Here is a 22524-nt window from a genome sequence, read left to right as displayed (position 1 = left end):
AATTTAGTAATTTATCCATGTTGGCTGTATCAAATGTCTGTTGGACCAATTTAGTGAATTGCGGCTGCAGACCCAAATGAGTGATACTCCTAGATGCAGATATTTTGGTTTTGTAACTGCATAAGTTAGTTAAAAGTTGCATGTTGCTTTTGCATTTTCTTTTAAATCTGATTTGTGTATATTTTATCTTTCACAGACAGGGTACACCTAGTTACAATATTCCACCTCAGGAGTCCAATTACAAGTCCAGGAGGCATGAGAACAGTTATCGAGACTCCTATTCCCAGAGGACCAATCTGCAGTATTCTCACACGTCTGCTCCGTTTCAAAGCAGTGACCCTCTCTATCCTGCTTATAACCAGCAGTATGACAGCGGATCTGCATCATCCTCCTCCACCACTCTCCTTTCTCTCGTCCCACCTGTCTCCTCCACATCATCTTTGTCCTCACATCACAAAGGGGGCAGCAGCAGGTACCTGCGGCATTCTGAGGGACGCTCCTACCACAGCCAGCGTGAGGAATTATCTTCTCACAGGTCCCACCACCGAGAGGAATCTGCTTTTCACCATCGGCACAGAAACCACACCCAACGGGATGAACTGGCAACTGTGACAGCAGCAGCTTACCCACCTCCGCCTCCGCCTCCTCCTCCTCCCCCTCCACCTCCTCTACCTGTCTCCGACGGGCCTCTCTTCCAGAACAGTCATGGATTTGGCAAGCAGGGTGAATGTTTTGTGGTTCAGAATGCTTACCCCTCTTATACAAATGTGAACGAGGCTCCACCTCCTCCACCTCCACCTCCAGCAATTCCTGCCTTGATGGATCAAGTCTTTGAGCAGCACGCAGGGGATAAAGATTATAGACTTCCCCCCTTGTCCTCTGCAACTGCTCCTCTATCTGATTCTTTCTTAATGAACAATATGGCAGTTTCTGAATTTTTTGCTCAGGAAAGAAAAGAGTCTTTGAGTCCTGTTGCAGCTGCCCCTCCTCCTGTTACTCTACTTCCAACCCTCATGGAGGACAGAATACAGTCCCCCAATCCAGTGCCTGTATCCCCTGCTCGGTCAGGCTCCCCTGCACCTGACTACACCAATGAAAGTGTCCCATTTGCCCACCATACTAGCCTTGACTCTCGAATTGAGATGCTGCTTAAAGAACAAAGGTCAAAATTTTCTTTCCTAAATTCGGACTCTGAAGATGAAGAGAAGGAATCGCCCAACCCAGCCACACCCCCGCCACCTCTTTCCCTCAGCTTTGAGGATGTCGGTGTAGGCCTTGTCACAGGGCAAAATACTGACCTTTTGACAACGAATGGTCAGGACCGGGTAAGTAATATATTATGGGGGAATTTAATTGTTCTGCTGTCATTTAACTGCATTGCATTGTGTTCCTGCTCAGGTTGCATAATGAATTTCCTAGAGGCACTTTCTAAGCAAATTCTAAATTATAGAAGCAAAGTGATGCAGAAAAAGATGGAGTCCCTTTTTTTGTGTATGCCAAATATGTTAACGTTTACTCAAAACTGAGCTACATTTTTCAATCACCGGATCTTCCTTAACATTCATACATATTGACTATTTGAACTTTTTTACGGCATCAGAACACTCCAGTTATAGAAATACAAATCTTGCATAAAGTCGCCTTTTTAATTATTTTGTTATTGCTTGATGAAAAAAAGTTATAAATATATTCTTAAAACGTTGGAAAACTAAAATGGGTTTAGATTATTGTTTTATTGGAATAACCAGCAAAAGCAAAAAGGATGCAGAAAACCTTGTGTTAAAAAAAACAACCCAAAAACCCACTACCGTTAAACATACAGGTTACATCTCATTATATATATATATATATATATATATATATATATATATATATATATATATATATATATATATATATATTCCAAAAAGTCGTTATCCCAAGCTCCAGAATAACTCCCAGCGGCACACCAGAGGACGAGTTCAATAAAGATTTATTGCCTCAAAAACAGAACAGTACGACACGTTTCGGCGAAGCCTTTGTCAAGCAATTTGACCTGTGCCCAATTCCCCGTAGAAATAGGGGTTACAGTTTATGGACAGAGAAACAATACTTCCCAGTAAGAGTGTTATAGGAAAACAGACAAACTTATATTGCACGGAATTTTTCAATTCAAGAAAAAAGAAAGATATGCGTTCTATAACAAATCTAGGCTGTATGCTGATGCAACAATAATCTTTGCAATACCAAAGTTACCCTTGAATAAACACAATTCGTAACAGAATTTATACTAGGGAGCAGACAGCTAATCAATCCTATTCTGCTGGCGGTCGCAAAACTAATATGCAAAATTTCTGTTTGCAACCATCTCACACTTATTATCGATATCCATAAATGTTTACATGAATAAATTCATTATAATCAAATCAAAAATCACTGAATGCTAATGTACCTATTGTATCGTCTGAGTTATGTTAAAGGGACATCACTCTAATTCGAGATAATGCATGTCCTAATTGCCTAGAACCTAAGGAAACAAAATATTTATTTATTTCCTAAAAATTAAAGGGTAATGTACCCTGCGCATAACGTGCAAAAATATAATTGAACTTATACCAATGTTCACCACATAAATGGGCCTACAACATATAAATCCAATAGAGGAAGCATATTAACATTTCATGCAAGGCAGGTTCTGCAGAAAATATATTAATCGAACATGAATAAGTGGACCAATGCAAATCAAATCAAATTAACCTTATTCCCAGTAATGTACTATCTCGAGGCGCATCCACCTGTCCTGCGTTCCACTGCCTTTCAAATCAGCTTGATTGTTTCTCTGTAAAGGGCAAAGGTGTACATTTGTTCGTGATGAGAATATTTACAGTGATGCTACAATATGTGAATTGTGGAGTGAGAAGTGTGTGATAAATTTAAAATAAACAACATTGAAGGGTGGAAAGAAGAGTGGCCGCGGATAAAGCCGAATAGCCCAAAATAATGGCATTCAGACTTTCTACACTCATCATGGTGTATGGAGCATAGGGTCTTGGTCGCTACTATTGGACCTATCAGAGCCTGCCCTTCGATACGGTCACTATCAAAGACACCCTGCATTAAAAGTGCAATAAAGTGGGTTGGAACAGCGAAGCTGTTCACACATACAGGAGAGGAGAGGAAAGTTGGAGGCACAGGATGTTATTATCTATGACCTATGTGGGTTGCCAATTCTTCTCCATAATTCATGCCATATGGGATTTTCGTATTCAGATCTATAATGTATTTAGATTCCATGATACGTAGGAGTTTCTCCCGGTCTCCACCTCTAGGGTGAGACAGAATCCTATCTATGCCGAAAAATTTGAGAAGATCTGAATTACCTTGATGTTTTTCTTGAAAACGTCTCGCGACAGGGTAATTCAGATCAGCATTGGTTACTGCCCTCATGTGTTGTAGCACTCGCATTTTAAGTTGTAGTTTCGTGCTTCCTACGTATTGTAAACCGCAGGGGCATTCTAGGATATAGACGCTAAACTCACTGGTGCATGTTATGAATTTGTTGATTACTTTTTTCTTCTTTTTTCTACCCTGCCCAGTGAAGTAGCTGTCTCTATTTGCACTATTCCTGCAAGCCTTGCAGGAATTTCTTTTTCTGAAGCCCTTTGCCGTTCCCAGCCATGTGGGGGGTGGTGGGTATTTGCTGGTAACTATGGACCAAGCAGTCTCGGAGTGAGTTAGATTTCCTATAAGTTATCGCTGGAGCTTTCCCCACATGTTGCCCAATAACGGGATCCACCTCAATCTTCCTGGATATATATATATATATATATATATATATATATATATACATATATACATATATACATATATATATATATATATATATATATATATATATATATATACATATATACATATATACATATATACATATATATATATATATATATATATACATACATACATACATACACATATACATACATACATACATATACATATACACCATCACAGGAAACCCATTTGAAGTAGAGCCACACGAAGGGTAAATTTCGCTCACTTTAATGGAAGACAGCCTGCCAGCAGGACCCAACAAGGACAGCAAAGTTCAATACATCTGCGCCAGACGCGTTTCAGGGGTAAACCTTTCTTCAGTGGCGTTTCTTGCTGAATGACTGGAAATGTAGCTAAGAGCACGGCTTTTGATTTCAATCACCTGTCCCAGTGGGCGTGCCTTTTCTCACGGCCTTGTGGGTGATTTCAATTACCTGCCCCTGTGGGCGTGCCTTTTCTCACGGCCTTATGGGTGATGTAGTGCTCTATAATGATCCCCAGTGGGTGCACTCTCTGTCTCTATTGCAACTTGTTAAACAAATGTCCAGGGCGGGACCTGCCCCGCTTTGTGGCTGACAACCGGAGCGTCAAACTGGCTCCCTCCCTGCAAGGGCTCCAGCTCACCTTCGTTCTCACTGTAGACGCGCCTTCCTGGTGCTGTCAAAAGACCCGCGATACGCGGTGGGCTCCTCTTCGCGACCGGGTAAGGGCCGCCTTTTACATACACCATCACAGGAAACCCATTTGAAGTAGAGCCACACGAAGGGTAAATTTCGCTCACTTTAATGGAAGACAGCCTGCCAGCAGGACCCAACAAGGACAGCAAAGTTCAATACATCTGCGCCAGACGCGTTTCAGGGGTAAACCTTTCTTCAGTGGCGTTTCTTGCTGAATGACTGGAAATGTAGCTAAGAGCACGGCTTTTGATTTCAATCACCTGTCCCAGTGGGCGTGCCTTTTCTCACGGCCTTGTGGGTGATTTCAATTACCTGCCCCAGTGGGCGTGCCTTTTCTCACGGCCTTATGGGTGATGTAGTGCTCTATAATGATCCCCAGTGGGTGCACTCTCTCAGTCTCTATTGCAACTTGTTAAACAAATGTCCAGGGCGGGACCTGCCCCGCTTTGTGGCTGACAACCGGAGCGTCAAACTGGCTCCCTCCCTGCAAGGGCTCCAGCTCACCTTCGTTCTCACTGTAGACGCGCCTTCCTGGTGCTGTCAAAAGACCCGCGATACACGGTGGGCTCCTCTTCGCGACCGGGTAAGGGCCGCCTTTTACATACACCATCACAGGAAACCCATTTGAAGTAGAGCCACACGAAGGGTAAATTTCGCTCACTTTAATGGAAGACAGCCTGCCAGCAGGACCCAACAAGGACAGCAAAGTTCAATACATCTGCGCCAGACGCGTTTCAGGGGTAAACCTTTCTTCAGTGGCGTTTCTTGCTGAATGACTGGAAATGTAGCTAAGAGCACGGCTTTTGATTTCGATCACCTGTCCCAGTGGGCGTGCCTTTTCTCACGGCCTTGTGGGTGATTTCAATTACCTGCCCCAGTGGGCGTGCCTTTTCTCACGGCCTTATGGGTGATGTAGTGCTCTATAATGATCCCCAGTGGGTGCACTCTCTCAGTCTCTATTGCAACTTGTTAAACAAATGTCCAGGGCGGGACCTGCCCCGCTTTGTGGCTGACAACCGGAGCGTCAAACTGGCTCCCTCCCTGCAAGGGCTCCAGCTCACCTTCGTTCTCACTGAGAGTCTGTTTAAGACTTGTGATTCCTGCGGCAAAATGAGGGGTTTCTCTATTGACCCTCATAGGAGATGCATATAATGCCTCTACTCGGACCACAAGGCGAAATATTGCAAGATATACTGGAATTTTTTGCCACGTGACCATGAGTGGAGACTCTGAACACCCGTCATAGTAGGATAACTCTGAGGCTAGTTTCTCGAAATTTGAGAGGAAAGGTGAAAAAAGAAAGCCCTATGAAGTGAAATCTAGAAGGGCCAAGTCCAAGCTAAAGAGCTTTCTTCAGGGGAGCGTGAGATAAAATACAGCAAAAGTGTTTAAAAAGTCAACAGATATGTCTTCCCCAGAAAAACTGTGGAAAAATAGCCATTCTCCAACTTTAATGCCTCCATTGCCATTACAGCGGACTAAAAAACAGAAGGTAATTTCACAGTTTGACTACTTCATCTGAAAGAAACACATTAGTTATAGATTCCTTCCCTTTAAATTACCCCCAGGCGTCAGACTGGATCCGGAAAGTTTTTCGTCAGCAGTACCTCTGCGCGTCGGAAGGTGGCGTCGGTCGGCTCCACGTCCGTCCTTGGCGTCGTGGTTGCCGGAATGACGTCGCGGCAGCTACTTAGACGCCGCCCTCGAGCGCTGAAGTCATTTCTTTCTTTTTCCGCGCCAGCCAGCGCAGATCTGGGAAGAGCGGTACCTCAGTCATTTTTTGACTACGTTTTTCTTGACTTTTGTCAACTTCTTGTTTCGAATCTCCGACTCCGAACAGGTGCACGAGGGATGCCCGGTTTTAAGTCCTGCGGTTCCTGTTACCGACTGATGTCGGTGACGGATCCGCACCGCGTGAGCCTCTTTTTGCCTGGAGCGTGACCACAGCCCCAAGTCGTGCTCCGACTGTCGGTCGATGGCGCTAAAGGTTTTATGGGAGCGGTCCCGAAAGCTGCTTGAACGCCGACAGTTGGCTCTGCGCCGTTCGAGGTCGAGGGACCGGTCGGGGAGCCACCACCATTCCGTTTCGAAATCATCGAAGTCTTCCCACTCGGGGTCGGGTAAGAAGTCGAAGAAGCTTCCGACTAGGTACGTGGGTGGTGCATCTCCCGCGGCTCCAAGCACGAAGCCCGCAGAGTCGACTCAGAGTTTCCCTCCCTTTCCGGGACCCGGAGCGACACCCGCCCAGCTTCGTAAGTTCTACGAGGCGATGCATGCCATCTTTGGTCTGACCGACACCGCCGGCGTGCCTTCCGGCCCCCTGGACTCGATTGGGGCACCTAGGTCTTCGCTGCTGGGCGGCCCCGGCGCCGCAGGCCCCCCTTGGATCCAGACCAGTATCCGGATCGGCGCCGGTTGACCTAGTTACACCACTACCGGACCTGCTCCTTATGGCACCACTACCACGTTGAACGTTGGTCATCCCGAGGTGGACACGGAGCCGGACCTGCGTCGTCCAACACCGGAACCGGCCCCGTGTGGGTTTTTGTGCCCCTTTTCACTCCTGGGGTCCCTTTTCAACAACAGTGGCACCCAGAGGATGATAAGGACTGGGAGGGGTCCGGAGACCCTTTCACTGACCAGTTAGATACTGAGCAGGACTGGAGAGAGGAACTGGGGGATGCCAGTGGTCTTGACACCTCTCCTGACCTTGGCATGTTGTTGTCTCCTACCGTGGCTACGGAGGAGGGAGCATCATACGCAGTGGTGTTTTGTAGGGCGGCCGAGGCTCTCAACCTCGAGCTTCCTACGGTGGCGGTCAGGACTAACCTCCTGACAGAGGGGCTTCAACCGGCTGCAAGCTCTTCGGAGCCCCTGCTGCCGTTTAATGAGGTCCTCACAGACGTCTTTTTGGGCACGTGGTCCAGGCCCAACACGGGGGCTCCCGTGGACAGGATGATTGCGCTACGCCACCACCCGGCTCATGGCGACCTCACTTTCCTATCCCAACATCCCACCCCTGAGAACTTGGTAGTTCAAGCTTCCTTCTCCAAAAGCGCCTTCCCTACCGCTCCTCCGGAAAGGGAATCCCAAGAAGTTGGACCACCTTGGCAAGAAAATGTTCTCTTCTGCCAGCTTAGAACTGTGGTCTGTAAACACCGCATGTCTCTTGGGCTGTCATTCGAACTCAGTGTGGGATACGGTGGCGCAGGTGCTGCCTCAGTGTGATGAGGAGGCCGGGCAGTGCTCTTCCAAATTTTTACAATCCGTTGTGGGCTGGACACCGCCGACTCTGGGCAGGACCATTTCAACGTCATTAGGGCTTCGTCGCTACGCCTGGATGAGGTCCACTGGCTTTTCAGAGGATGTCCAGAACACCTTGATGGACATGCACTTTGATGGCTGTCGCCTTTTTGGCGACAAAGCATACAACGCCCTAGTGCGCTTCAAGGACTCGCGGGCTACAGCCAAGTCCTTGGGCCTCTCCTCTTGTCCGGCACAGTCTGCTTTTCACCCCCTTTCGTGGCTACGGAAGGGGTGCCCCGCTACGCCTCACCCAGGGCCACAGGCTGCAGCAAGTTACCCTACCTTCGCGCGGCCGGGGACATGGAAACAACCGGCGAGGTTCCGGGGACCAGCGGGCGGGCCAGTCCACCAACCCCCTCCTCTGCAGCAGCCTCCAAACCCTCCTAGTCCGACCTTTCAGGCCCATCAAACGCCAGTGGGCGGCAGGATTCGCCATCGCCTTCCCCACTGGCGCACCATTACGTTGGACAGGTGGGTTTTGCAAATAGTCCGAAGAGCCTACTTTCTTCCCTTCGAGATACCCCTCCATCCATGCCACCACGTTACCACCGCATGTCGGAGGATCATCTGACCCTTCTCCAGCAGGAGGTTACGGCTCTCTTGGCCAAGGAAGCCATCAAGCGCGTGCCTGTCCCAGAAGTGGGTCGTGGTTGTTATTCCCAATACTTTCTGGTTCCCCAGAAGGACAAGGGTCTGCGTCCTATCTTGGACCTCAGGGACGTCAATTGCTTTCTCCTGAAGGAGAAGTTCAAGATGTTGATGCTTGTTCAGGTCTTTTCTGCCCTCGACCTGCAAGACTTGATGGTAGCGTTGGACTTGCAGGACGCTTATTTTCACATCCCCGTTCTGCCGGCCCACCGGCATTAACTACGGTTCACCGTAGGCCACGAGCATTTTCAATTTACTGTGCTCCCCTTTGGCCTTACCAGCGCCCCTCGGGTATTCACGAAAGTGATGGCGGTGGTCGCAGCTCATCTTCTCAGATCCGGGGTTTCAGTCTTCCCCTATCTCGACAACTGGCTGTTAAAGGCGGGCTCGCCCCAGGCAGTCTTCTCCCAGCTCCAGACTACGGCTGGCATCCTGCATTCGCTGGGGTTCTCTATCAATGTGCTGAAGTTGCACCCGATTCACTCTCAGAATCTCCTCTTCATCAGAGCGGTTCTGAACACGATGTGGTTTCGGGTCTATCCTCCCGAACAGCGAGTCTGGGATATTCGGGCTATGATTCCAATCTTTCAGCCTCTGTCCCGCGTTTCCGTCAGGCTGACACGGAGGCTGCTGGGCCTCATGGCCTCCTGCATCCTGCTTGTCGATCATGCCAGGTGGCATATGCGGGCTCTGCAGTGGGACCTGAAGTTTCAGTGGACGCAGCATCAGGTGAATCTGTCCAATTGCGTCCAGATCTCGGAGGGCACTGCTCAACAACTGCAGTGGTGGCTTACGAACCAGTATTGGGCCAATGGCAGATCCCTCTCCCTTCCCCAACCAGACCACACTGTGGTGACAGATGCATTCCTTCTGGCATGGGGCGGCCACATGGGAGAGGCGGAGATCAGAGGCCTCTGGTCTCCGGCGGAATCCGGGTTTCACATCAACCTTCTGGAACTCCAGGCGGTTCGTCTTGCCCTGAAGGCATTCCTTTCCTCTGTCCGGGGAAGAGTAGTGCAGGTGTTCACGGACAACACCACCACCATGTGGTATTGCAACAAACGGGGCGGGGTGGGGTCGTGGACCTATGTCAGGAGGCCCACCGCCTCTGGACATGGTGGGAACATCAGGGCATATCCTTGATGGTTCAACACCTGGCCGGTTCTCTGAACGCCAGGGCGGACGAACTCAGTTGCATGATGGGTCACAAATGGCGTCTTCACTCAGAGGTGGTGCAAGGTCTGTTTCAACAGTGTGGAGAGCCTTGGTTAGATCTATTTGCCACCGAAGAGAACGCGCAATGTCAGCAATTCTGCGCGTTGGAATATCCAAGGCGGCACTCGCTCACTGCGCTTTTTGTCGCAAGTGGAGTTGTAGTCTGTTGTAAGCCTTTCCGCCTATACCACTTCTGCCCAGAGTGCTGAAGATCAGGCGCGACCGGGCCCAAGTCATTCTTGTGGCTCCGAATTGGGCACGAAGAGTCTGGTATCCTGAGCTGCTCAACATGGCCATCTGTCCTTCGATCAGACATCCTCTTCGGGAGGATCTTCTGTCGCAGCAGCAGGGGACGGTTCTCCACCCGAACCTGTCCAGTCTCCACCTCCTTGCGTGGAGATTGAGTGGCGGAAGTTGAGGTTTTTCGACCTGCCTTCTGAAGTCTGTGATGTAATCTTGGCAGCCAGGCGTCCCTCCACTACGCCTGAAGGTGGAACAAATTTGTAGCAGGGTGCACAGCAAAGGCTTTGGATCCCCTTTCTGCCCCTCTTTCTGAAGTACTCTTGTTTCTTCTCTCTTTGGCCCAGCAGGGCTCTGCTCTGGGCACTATCAAGGTATATCTGTCAGCCATCTCTACCTTCCTTCGGTTGCCAGATCAGCCTTCTCTTTTCAAGTCCCCGTTCGTTAACCGTTTCCTAAAAACACATCTTTTTCCTCCAATCCCCTTCGTTATGCCTCAGTGGGACTTGAACCTTATGCTAAACTATCTCATATGTGCTCCCTTTGAGCCACTGCATAACTGTCCTTTACGCCTTGTCACTCTTAAAACTGCTTTCCTGGTAGCCATCACTTCTGCTAGAAGAGTGAGTGAGCTCCAGGCTCTTTCTTCACAACCTCCTTTCCTATCTGTTCATCCGGACAAGGTGGTTCTTAGGACCCGTCCATCCTTTCTTCCTAAGGTGCTCACTGCCTTTCACATCGGGCAGACCATTACTTTGCCCACCTTCTTTTCGCCTCTGCATCCTTCAAAGGAAGAAGAGAGGCTCCACTGTCTGGACCCAAAACGTGCGCTCTCCCTCTATCTGGATCACACAAACAGTTCCGGGTGGATGATCAACTCTTTGTTGGTTACGTGGGTGCGAAGAAGGGTCGGACCGTACTCAAATGCACCATTTCTTGATGGGTTGTGTTGTGCATTAAGGTTTGTTACTCTCTAGCTAAAAGGGAGCCTCCAGTCGGGCTACGCGCTCACTCCACCAGGGCGACGGCTGCCACTACTGCCTTGGGAAGGGGAGTGTCTCTGAATGAGATCTGTCAGGCTGCCACGTGGGCATCGCTGCACATGTTCACCAAATACTACTGCCTGGACAGCCTTGTCCGGAGAGACTGTTTCTTTGGCCGTTCTGTTCTCCAGGATTTTCTGGTGTGATCTTGGTTCGCAGACCCACCACCAGGGTAGGTATTGCTGGGGTTTCTAGTCTATGGTAAGGAATCTATAACTAACTTGTTTCTTTCAGATGCACAAGTTACTTACCTTAGGTAACAATATATCTGTAAGAAACATTATTCTGATGGATACATCTGCCAGTGGATTCCTCACCTTGTGAATATCCCCTGCGCCAGCAACATTCGGAAACTTTTGTAGCAGTCCACGCCGATGGGGTCGAAGATGACGTCACAGAGGCACGGCTCCGCTCGCGACTCCGCTGACGTCACCGGCTCCATAAGAAGACCTCCTCGGCGTGATGACGTCAGTTCCCTTTTTTCCGCGCCGACGACGCCAACGGATTTCGGGAATCGTTACTGGTAGCTTTACCTGTTACTTTGTGTTTATTCCGAAGTTTCTCTGTCTTTCTTCGAGAATGTCGACAAGAAAGTCTGGTTTCAAGCCTTGCCGTGAATGTGGCAAACACATGTCCATCACTGACCCGCATGACGACTGCGTTTGGTGTTTGTCCTCGGACCACGATGTTGAAGGTTGTTCGTGTTGCAGGAAGATGAGCTCGAAGGCTCTTAAAGAAAGAGAGGCAAAGCTCTTTATCGCCCGGATGAAGAAAAAGGAGAAAAGAGGTAGAAGAAGATCCAGGTCGAGGTCGGCTTCCAAGTCGACTTCGGGACATGCTTCAAAGAGCAAGAAGCATAAGAAGAAGAGGAGGCATTCGTCTCATCATAAGGCCTCGACGTCGAAGTCAATATCACCTGCTCGGCGTCGAAGGGAGTCAGTGTCTCCTTCTCCTGTCCCGGCTTCGCCTCCCGCTCCTTCTCCTGTGTCTTCTCCGGCTCCGGCTGAATCTCCGGTGCCGGCGTCCTCTCCAGCGCCGATGCCTTCTCCAGGTCCTGCAAGTCCTCCGGCTCCGTCTCCGACTCCGGCCCAGGATGAGGATAATCAGGCTCCGGGTGAGTCTGTGACGCCGCAAGTTCCACCGTCGGCGCCGGCAGGCCCGAGTCCGGTGTTACCTGACCAGTATCCGGCTTTCCCTAATCCAGGCCAGGACCCCTCGCATTATCTCAATGCGATGTATGGGGTGTTCTCACGGGCCATGTATACCTCTGGTGCACCTATGGGTCCGATGGGTCCGATGGCTTTTAATCTGGGAGTGCCGCAGGTTTATCCTCAAGCACCATTTATGCCTTTCTTCCCAGCGACGCCGTCTTGGCAGATGCCGGCGCCGAGAACATCGACGCCGCTTCCCTCTTCACCGGCGCCGACTCGACCTCGTTCGAAGCCGGCTGCTCCAGCTGATCCGCGTTCGACGCCTCTGCCGGCGCCGTCTGATTCGATCACGGCGCCGCCGACGCCGCAGGTGCGGATCCGTTCCAGAAGGGAGGCGCAGGGAGTGCTGGAGGAGAGGCGCTATCTTATGGATGAGGCTGAAGAGGGGGAATTGGTCGAATCCGATGAGGTGTTTGACGAGTTGAAGGAGGCAAGTGGGTTGGATTTGTCTCCGGAGTGGGAGATCACTCCTCCATCGGATGAACCTTCTAAAGACGCGGCACCTTATCATGCTGTAATCAGAAAGGCTGCAGAGTTGTTGGACCTTCAATTGCCATCTGTTGAATTCAAGTCCAATATCTTGACTGAGGTGTTGCACTCTCCAACTGCGGTGTCAGAGCCTCTGTTGCCTTTTAATGAGGCAATATTGGAGCCTGTGTTGGATGTGTGGCGTAAGCCTTTTTCGGCTCCTGCGGTGTCCGAGGTGGTTGCAAGGAGATATAGGGTGGCTCCAGGGGATCCTGAGTTTTTGTCATCACACCCTTCACCTGAAAGCCTGGTTGTTCAGGCGGCTTGTTCTGGACGTTCCAAAGGTGCGTTTCCTCAAGTCCCAGGGGACAGAGAGGCCAAGAAGGTAGACCAATCGGCCAAGAAGGTCTTTTCATCAGCCAGTATGGCTTTAAAATCTTCTAATGCGACTTGTTTATTGGGGCGCTATATCCATGCGCTTATGGATTCAGCTAAAAAGTTGGCACCGAAGCTGTCGGAGGAGGATAGAGCAGGCTTCAATGAAGTATTGTCGGATGCCCAGGCGGCTGCTCGCCAGGTTATACAGAGTGGCCTGGATACAGCAGACTCAGTTGCCAGGGTCATGGGGTCTTCAGTTGCCACCAGGAGGGGTGCATGGCTTAAGTCCTCCGAATTCTCTTCGGATGTCCAGTCGACCTTATTGGACTTACCTTTTGATGGGTCTGGTCTGTTCGGGAAGAAGGCTGATGCTGCTCTCGAGCGCTTCAAAGAGAGTAAGGCTACGGCTAGGTCGTTGGGCCTTCAATCCCAGCCGAGAGGTACTTTCAAGAGGTACAGGGGTTTTGGAAGGGCGAGTTTTCGTTCTTATAGACCAGCCCAGCAGCAGCAGCAGCAGCAGCAAAGCTCCAAGGGATATAGAGGAAGACTTAGAGGTCGCTCACGTGGCCGTCAACTCTCCTCCTCCTCTTCCTCTTCCTCAGCCCCTCCCACCACCGCAAAACAGCCCTAGATTCGACATTCCGGATCATGCTGGTCCTGTGGGGGGCCGGCTTACCCATTTTCTACAAGATTGGGAATCTGTAACTACAGATCTCTGGGTTCTGGATCTTGTAGAAAATGGGTACGCCCTTCCCTTTCGGGAATTCCCTCCAAATTACCCTCCTTGCCAGGGTGCTTGCTCGGAGGACCACCGTCTTCTCCTGCAGGAAGAAGTCCTGAAGTTGTTTCAGAAAGGTGCGATAGAGGTGGTTCCGGAGCAGGAGAGGGGTCAGGGATGCTACTCCCGGTATTTTCTGATCCCGAAGAAGGACGGCAGATTGCGTCCGATATTAGACCTCAGAATCCTGAACTTTTACCTGAAACAGGAAAAGTTCAAGATGCTCACCCTTGCGCAGGTTCTTCAGGCGCTGAATCAGGAGGACTGGATGGTGTCGCTCGACTTGCAGGATGCGTATTTTCACATCCCCATTCTGAAGTCGCACAGGAAGTATCTCCGGTTTACGGTAGGGTCGCAGCATTATCAGTTTGCGGTCCTCCCGTTTGGTCTTACTTCGGCACCTCGAGTCTTCACAAAGGTGATGGCAGTGGTGGCAGCCCATCTCAGAAGATCGGGAATTTCGGTTTTCCCTTATTTGGACGACTGGCTGATCAAGGCGGAGTCGTCGGAGAAGGTGCTGCGTCATCTGCAGGATACAACTCAGCTGTTGTACAAATTGGGTTTTTCGATCAATGTGCCCAAATCTCACCTGGTGCCCTCTCAGCGCAACCTGTTCATAGGTGCGGTACTGGACACTACTGTGTGTCGGGCATTCCCTCCTCCTCAGAGGATTCTCGACATACAGGAAATGATTCCTTTGTTTTACAACGGAGCGGTTGTTCCAGTTCTGAAGGTCCTTCGCCTGCTCGGTCTGTTAGCTTCCTGCATACTGTTGGTCAACCATGCACGCTGGCACATGAGGGCGCTCCAGTGGTGCCTCCGCAAGCAGTGGTATCAGCACAAAGGGGATCTCAGGGAGTCTGTGAGGATCTCCAGAGAAGCTGCAGCGGATCTATCTTGGTGGAGCGTGGAGGTTAATTTGTCTCAAGGAAAGCCCTTTCATCTTCCTCCATCGGTGGCCACAGTGATAACGGATGCATCCACCTTAGGGTGGGGTGCTCATCTGGGGGATCTGGAGATCAAGGGTCTTTAGTCTCCAGAGGAAAGGTTGCTTCACATCAACCTTCTGGAATTGCGGGCGATACGCTTGGCGCTCAAGACCTTCCTCCCTTCCCTTCGCGGTCGGTCTGTTCAAGTCCTGACGGACAACACGACCGCGATGTGGTATATAAACAAACAGGGAGGAGTGGGGTCTCTTTGTCTCTGCAGAGAGGCCCTGCGTCTATGGTCCTGGGCTCAGGACCATCAGATTTGTCTGATGGCAAATCATCTGGCCGGAGTTCTGAACGTGCGTGCGGACAGTCTCAGTCGGCAGTTCTCCGCCGACCGCGAGTGGAGGCTTCATCCAGAGGTAGTTCGTCATGTCTTCCGGACGTGGGGGATTCCTCGGGTGGACCTATTCGCCACTCACGAGAACGCGCACTGCCTGTCATTCTGCAGTCTCCAGTATCCGATGCAGGGGGCGTTGGGGGACGCGTTTCAGATGGATTGGAGTTCGCAACTCCTTTACGCGTTTCCTCCCATACCCTTGATTCCTCGGGTTCTGAGGAAGATTCGCCAAGACCGGGCCCAAGTCATATTGATCGCCCCGGATTGGCCAAGAAGGGTGTGGTATACAGATCTTCTCCACCTCTCCTCGTGCCCTCCGCTCAGTCTCCCTCTGAGGGCAGACCTCCTCTCGCAGTCGGAGGGGCAGGTTCTACACCCCCACCACCAGAGCTTACACCTTCATGCCTGGAGATTGAACGGGGCAACCTGAATTCTTTTTCTCTCCCGCCGGATGTGGTGGACGGTATTTTATCGGCCAGGCGACACTCCACCAAATCCATATACTCCTATAGATGGTCTAAATTCGTTCTCTGGTGTGGAGAGAGGTCAATTGATCCCTTGAAGGCTCGTTTGTCTAACATTCTGCAGTTTGCCCTTTCTCTTGCTCAGCAAGGCTTTGCTGTGGCCACAGTTAAAGGATATTTATCGGCTCTGTCGGCTTTTCTATGCCTGCCGGATCAGCCGTCATTGTTTAAATCACCTATTGTACTTAGGTTTCTTAAGGGCCTCACAAATAAATTTCCTCCTACTCCCTTTATTGTGCCTCAATGGGACTTAAACCTTGTACTGACTTATCTTATGGGTTCTCCTTTCGAGCCCTTACATAAGTGTCCCTTGAGACTGTTGTCTTTTAAGACGGTTTTCCTCGTTGCTATCACCTCGGCAAGGAGGGTAAGTGAGCTTCAAGCTCTTAGTTCAAAACCCCCATTCTTGGCTGTGCATGCTGAACGAATGGTTCTCCGGACCAGGGCTGCGTTTTTGCCTAAGGTGGTAACTCCCTTCCATCTGGGGCAGTCCATTACCCTTCCTACCTTTTATCCTCCCCCTCACCCTTCCAAGGAGGAGGAGAGACTTCACCGCTTGGACCCTAAGAGGGCGGTGAGCTTTTACCTGGACAAGACTAAGGACTACAGGATTGATGACCAGCTCTTTGTGGGCTTTGCTGGCTGCAGAAAGGGTCGTGCGGTGCACAAGCGCACCCTTTCAAGATGGATTGTGCTATGCATCAAGATCTGCTACTCCCTAGCTGGTAAGGAGCCTCCGGAGGGTTTTTGAGCTCATTCCACTAGAGCAAAGTCTTCTACCTCTGCTTTGTCTAGGGGTGTTCCTGTGGAGGACATTTGTAGGGCGGCAACTTGGGCCTCCCTTCACACCTTTGCAAAACATTATTGTTTAGACTCTGAGGTGAGGAGGGACGGACATTTTGCCCGTTCCGTCCTTCAGGATTTTCTGGTATAGGGGGATGGACACCCTCCTCCGGGAGTGGGGACTGCTGTGGAATCTATTCACAAGGTGAGGAATCCACTGGCAGATGTATCCATCAGAAGAACAAGTTACTTACCTTCGGTAACGCTTTTTCTGGTGGATACAGTATCTGCCTGTGGATTCCTCACTGACCCACCCGCCTCCCCGTTGTCCATCCTTCTATTCCAGTGTCTCTATGACGGTAATTCTATTGATGATTTCAAATGTATTTATGACTGTCAAGGACATTGGGTTATTTCTAGTGCTTTGATGTTTCTTCTCCACACTGTGTGTGTTGATATGCATATTGTGTACTGTGTATGCTGTTTATGTACATATTGCTGTCAGTCCGTCCGTGTGCCTCGAAGGCACGGAAAAAAGGGGCGGAACTGACGTCATCACGCCGAGGAGGTCTTCTTATGGAGCCGGTGACGTCAGCGGAGTCGCGAGCGGAGCCGTGCCTCTGTGACGTCATCTTCGACCCCATCGGCGTGGACTGCTACAAAAGTTTCCGAATGTTGCTTGCGCAGGGGATATTCACAAGGTGAGGAATCCACAGGCAGATACTGTATCCACCAGAAAAAGCGTTACCGAAGGTAAGTAACTTGTTCGTTAGTTATAGATTCCTTACTGCCTCACCCATCCTCCCCGTTATGCAAACTGATTTCTAGGGTTAAGGATATCATTTCAGGGCCCTAGTTTTGTGCACCAATGGTCAGTGTCTTGCATGGCTCTGCGTTTCTGGCGCGGAAAGTCGTGTACAGAACTGACGTCCAAGTAGCTGCCGCGAAGTCATCCAGGCGACCACGATGCCGACGGACACGGAGCCGACCGATGCCACCTTCCGACACGTAAAGGTACTGCTGACGAAAAAACTTTCCAGGTCCAGTCTGACGCCTGGGGGTAATTCTAAGGTAAAGAATCTACAACCAACTAATGTTTCTTACAGATATATTGGTATCTAAGGTAAGTAACTTGTGCATTAACACCAGTGGACAAAGCCGGTTATGAGAGAACATGGTGAGAAGACATTTGACCCTCCAATGACTTCTTCACAATAAAACATGCCTCTGAATACCCCACTATGTCTAAAACATACCTCTCTAAGGAAGGTAGCACGCTAGCCTCTGGTGAAGTCTTTGGACACGGAAGCAGAGGAGGATTCTGATCCTCCTGCGGAGCAGGTTATAGGATAGGCTATGTTATCATCAAGTGCCAGGACACAGAAGGAACATGCACGTTCTCCGGTCTAATAGCCTGAGACATACCACCCACATTTCTCACCACAAAGATAAGAAGACAAGGAATACTTTGACCTTGCCACTATGACTCTTCTATAAGTGCATATGACAATTGTGAGCAGAGGCCTGGAATGAGAGTAACAGTGGTCCTTATTAAAGATCTGAGGCACATGCTGGCGTAGTATTATACACGGTTTATAACTTGTCCACAACAGGCACCTATGCTTGTTCCGCCTCAACATGCACCTAGTTCTCCTGCACTACAAGCATCCCAGGAAGGCGATCGGCATCCACGTCCGGCAAAGGGAAAAATGCACAGCAAGTTACGGGGGCCGCAGACTCCAGTCACGGCCGGTCTCCGAGGGCTCCTTCAAACTTACCTAATGTGGTGTTAGGGGATGGAGGGATGACAACTGAGTCTCTGCGGGCCCTGCTTCCAAGGTGAAGCCCCCCTGTCACCCCTTCAAAGCCGACATGTTCTCCTCACCAAGTATGCCACGGGGCCCTGGGTCCTCACTGTGACAGGGATCCCCAGGTAAAACAGCTACTCTCCATAGACCCCTGTGCATCCTAAAGAGGGTGGGGAGAGGGGGGACCGCCGTACACCACACCCCCTCCCCCATAGCCCCAGCTGACGAGCACAGCAGCGCCTCTCACCGTGGTCCAGGCAGCCTGTCTCCGGTCCACCCCAGAAAGGGTGTCCGCAATGAACCAGGTGAAGGTCACCGTCTGCTGATGCCAGCATGCACCAGGTTTCAGTCCCACCGGGTTCAGGAAGCCGCCCGTGCCGTGCTGCAACTCCGCAAGCTTCCGTTGTGGCATGTAGAGTAGGCGCGGACCACTATATTCCCTCACTGGTATAGTGAGGCCGTCCCCGGGGAGAATCAACCACCCGTGGGCTTAAAAGGGTCCAATAAGGCTCGTGGCGCACTCAGACCCGGGGACAGAGCCGCAGTGCCTTGAGGAGCGAGGCCTCCGACAACTCACGGGACCGGCCGGTTGCTGGACTGCATCGCTGCTGTTCTGAGAGAGAAACGTACCACCCGCATGCGTGCAGCAGTCCAAGGAGGCTCGTGGTGCCGGCTGCACTCCGGCTCAGGGGTAGGGCCACCGCGCTGCAAATAGAGAGACGCCCCTGAAGACTCACCAGCCATGGTAGCGATGGACCTGCTGGACGCTTATTTTCACTTCCCCGAACTGCAGGCTCATAAGCGTTACCTGCAGTCCACAGTAGGCCACAAGCCTTTATAGCTTTCTCTGCTCATTTTTGACCTCACTAGCACCTCTTGAGGGTTTAGGAAAGTGATGATGGTGGTAGCAGCACATCTTTGGAAGTCAAGTGTTCCAGTATGCCCCTACCTCAACGACTGGCTGATGAATGCAGGCTTGCCCCAGTCTGTCTTCAATCACCTCTAGACCACGGCAATCACCTCTAGACTACAGAGAACATCTGGACATCCTTTGGGTTCACTATCAATGTGTCCAAGTCACACCTGACTCCTTCGCAGATGCTCCCCTACATAGTAGCCATTCTCAATAAAGTACAATTTTGCACCTATCCCTGCAGTGTAGAGTCCAGTACGTTCGAACTATGATGCCAATATTTCCTCTTCTGTCCTGGATCTCAATGCGGATGACTCTGCGGGTACTGCGTCTGGTATTCTCATGTATCCTGCTAGTGCACCCGATGGTATGTCTGGGCTGTACAGTTGAATCTGAAGTCCCAGTGGGTACAGCACTGGATGGATAGTTCCGATTAGGTCCATATTTCAGAGAAGACCGCAAAAGATCTGCATTGGTGTTTGTGGGACTACGATTGGGTCTGCAGCTGACTCCTCTCCTTACACCACCTGGAGATCACCGTGGTGACTGAAACATCGTGTCTAGGTTGGGGAGGCCATGTGGGAGAAGTGTAGATTAGAAGCGTGCAGTCTGCAATGGAGGCCTGGCTCCATATCAACGTTCTGGAGCTGAGGGCCATCCGTTTGGCATTGAAAGCCTTCCCGCTCTCCACCAAATGCAAAGTGGTGCAGGTACTCCCTCACCATGTTGTACTGCAACAAGGAAAGTGGGGTGGGATCATTGACCCTGAGCCAGAAGACTTGTGTCGCTGGATATGGCTTCACCGCCAAGGTATTTTTCAGGTAATACATCACCTGCTGGGTACCCTGGATGCTAGAGCAGACAAACTATGCAGTTGATGCCTTGCTGATCACAAATTGTTGTTGCACACGGAAGTGGCACAGTCTTTTCCACAAATAATGAGAACTTTAGCTCGGTCCTTTTGGTGTGGCTGAGAACGCTCCATGTTAGCTCTTGTGTGCATTAGAGTTTCCAAAGCATCTCTTGCTCGGAGATGCGTTGTGTGTAGCGTGCAACTTTGGCCTTCTGTAATGTTTCCCCAGTATCTCTCCTGTCCAGAGTTGTGAAGATCAGGACCACCCGGGCCCGAGTATGGTATCCCGAACTCCTGGGCATGAGCATTTGTCCTCTGATCAGGCTGCCTTTATGGGAGGACAGCTTAACAGTAGAGCAGGATTTTGCACCGGAACCTGTGCACCCTACATCTCCATGCTTGAATTTTGAGCGAAGGCAGTTGTGTGTGTTCAACCTTCCTGCCTAAGTTGTGGATGTTATCTTGGCAGCCAGGCATCCCTCAACCAAATCTGTAAGTTGTGGCTTGCTGAAGTCACCTGTTTTGATGAGTTTCCTCAAAAGGTTAAAACCTATGTTTCCCCTTCTCAGTGTATTATCCATAATAGAACTTAAATTTGGTCCTCACATTCCTCATTGTGCGCCTTTTGACTCTCTCCACATTTGCTCTATTCGGGTCATTACTCTCAAACCAGTATGTTCGAGGCATATGAGCAGCAGATTACACACTTTTGCATAGATCGCCATCTGGTGTTGGGCCCGGATGTTTGCAGTTTTGTTTTTCCTCTTGGAAAGTCTTTGGAAGTCACGAGGTCGGTGACTCCTCCCTTTGATCGTATTGCGCATGGGCTTCGGCTCCATCCTCACATTGTTTTTTTCTGCCATCGGGCTCTGATGTAATCTTCGCGCTCCGGTTCCGAACATTTCCAGTTCGACGATCGAAGCGGAATCCTCGCTCATCGCGGTATTGTTCAGATCCAGATCTCCTCAATCACCTTCTCATCGACACATCTTCGATTCCAGTCGTCGACGGCGGCCTTCGGGCCTACCCAAGCTCCGGGCCCGGCTGATGGAAAGAACTCCTTTCAAGAAGTGCCCTCGATGTGGGTCCAAATTCCCCCACACCGATCTTCATGAGGTGTGCAACCTCTGCCTCTCCCCTGAACACGAGGCTTGAGACTGTCCGGCCTGTAAGTCTTTCAGATTGAAAAAGACTATTCGAGATCTAAGAGCCAGACGAAACATGGCGCACTCCTCGACCTCCGTTCCAGTCGACATCTTCGGGGATGACGTCCAAGATCCGGGACAGCAGCACACCGAAGAGGACCTCGTCAGTGCTTCCGAAGCCGACGACTCAGATGTGGAGGACATCACCCCGGCGCAGGGGGTCGTGAGTACTATACCACCTCCCACTCCCGCGCCCACACCTAAAAAGGCTTTGGTCACGCCTTCGCCTCCGGGCCTAGGCAAGACCAGAGACACTGCTTCACACACCCCACCTTCGGGCCCGGTGAAGAAGCCAAATAAGCCTTTCGGCGGCTCGGGCTCGAGCCAGCCCTCCAGCGGTGCAGAGAAACACACTTCGGCACCGAAAAAGAAACCGGCCTCTACCTCGACACCGAGCTCCGCACCGAAGTCCTCGGTGTCGAAACCCAGCCTTTCTATACCGACGCCATCTTCGGTACCGACCAAACCCCATAAGGCCCTCGACACCGACACTTCCACGCCGAAGCCCACCTCAGCACCGACCAAGAAAACGGAGGTTCCCAAGCCCAGTGCTAAGCACGGCACGGACAAGCCTAAAAAGTCATCGGCCCCGAAAACTTCGGCGCCGACGGAACAAACATTGTCACAGGAACTGTTTACACCGGATCCCTTGCAAGAAACTCTTACCAAGGATCCAAAAACTGGACATTTGGCACTCTCTTCCAGAAAGAGACATTTGGACAAACCGGCTCTGCCTCCACCTCCAAAGAGGAAGGACTCTGCTACCTCCCCTTTCAGAATGCCTTCCCCACCTCCTCCGCCTCCTCCACCCTCTCCACCTCCGCCTCCTCCACCCCCACCTCATCGCTCTCCGACCCCGTCTCCAGACGATGATGATCAGGGGGACCCATATCACGATCCAGGGGATGTGCCCCAGGACCCCATCCCTACGGGATCCCCAGACCCATGGGACAACTACAATAATCCAGATATTCCAGACGTCCCACAAGAAGACCTTTACCCTTCCAGGCCATCTCCACCGGAAGACTCATTGGGTTTCCACCACCTACTTCAGAGGGTGGCACATTATCACGGGATAGAGTTACACACTGACCCAGTAGAGGAGGATTTCCTCCTCGATACCTTTGATACCGCACATAGGTCTACCTCCATACTACCTATGCTCAAGGGGGTGGTAAAACATGCGCCAGAGGTTTTTAAGGACCCAGTCAGGGCTAGGGTCATTAACCCACGCATAGAAAAAAAGTGCAAAGCTGCCCCCACAGATCCTGCCTATATCAAAGGGCCAGCGCCACTAGATTCCCTAGTGGTTTCCACTGCACGGAAGAGGTC

The 22524-nt window shown here is 50.8% G+C and overlaps 1 protein-coding gene across 4 annotated transcripts in view; it reads left to right on the top strand.

Moving 5' to 3' along the window:
• The window catches only part of SETD1A (SET domain containing 1A, histone lysine methyltransferase), a 1055844-nt gene that overhangs the window by 382645 nt on the left and 650675 nt on the right, over nt 1-22524 (top strand). For all 4 annotated transcript variants that reach the window (XM_085618738.1, XM_085618739.1, XM_085618737.1 and 1 more), the window contains exon 8: nt 197-1325. In XM_085618738.1, coding sequence (XP_085474864.1) covers nt 197-1325 — 1129 coding nt within the window. The remainder of the gene's footprint in view (nt 1-196; nt 1326-22524) is intronic.

The sequence above is a fragment of the Triturus cristatus genome, chromosome 7 (assembly GCF_964204655.1).
Source record: "Triturus cristatus chromosome 7, aTriCri1.1, whole genome shotgun sequence".
NCBI lineage: Eukaryota > Metazoa > Chordata > Amphibia > Caudata > Salamandridae > Triturus > Triturus cristatus.
This window is presented reverse-complemented; position numbering and strand designations above follow the sequence as displayed.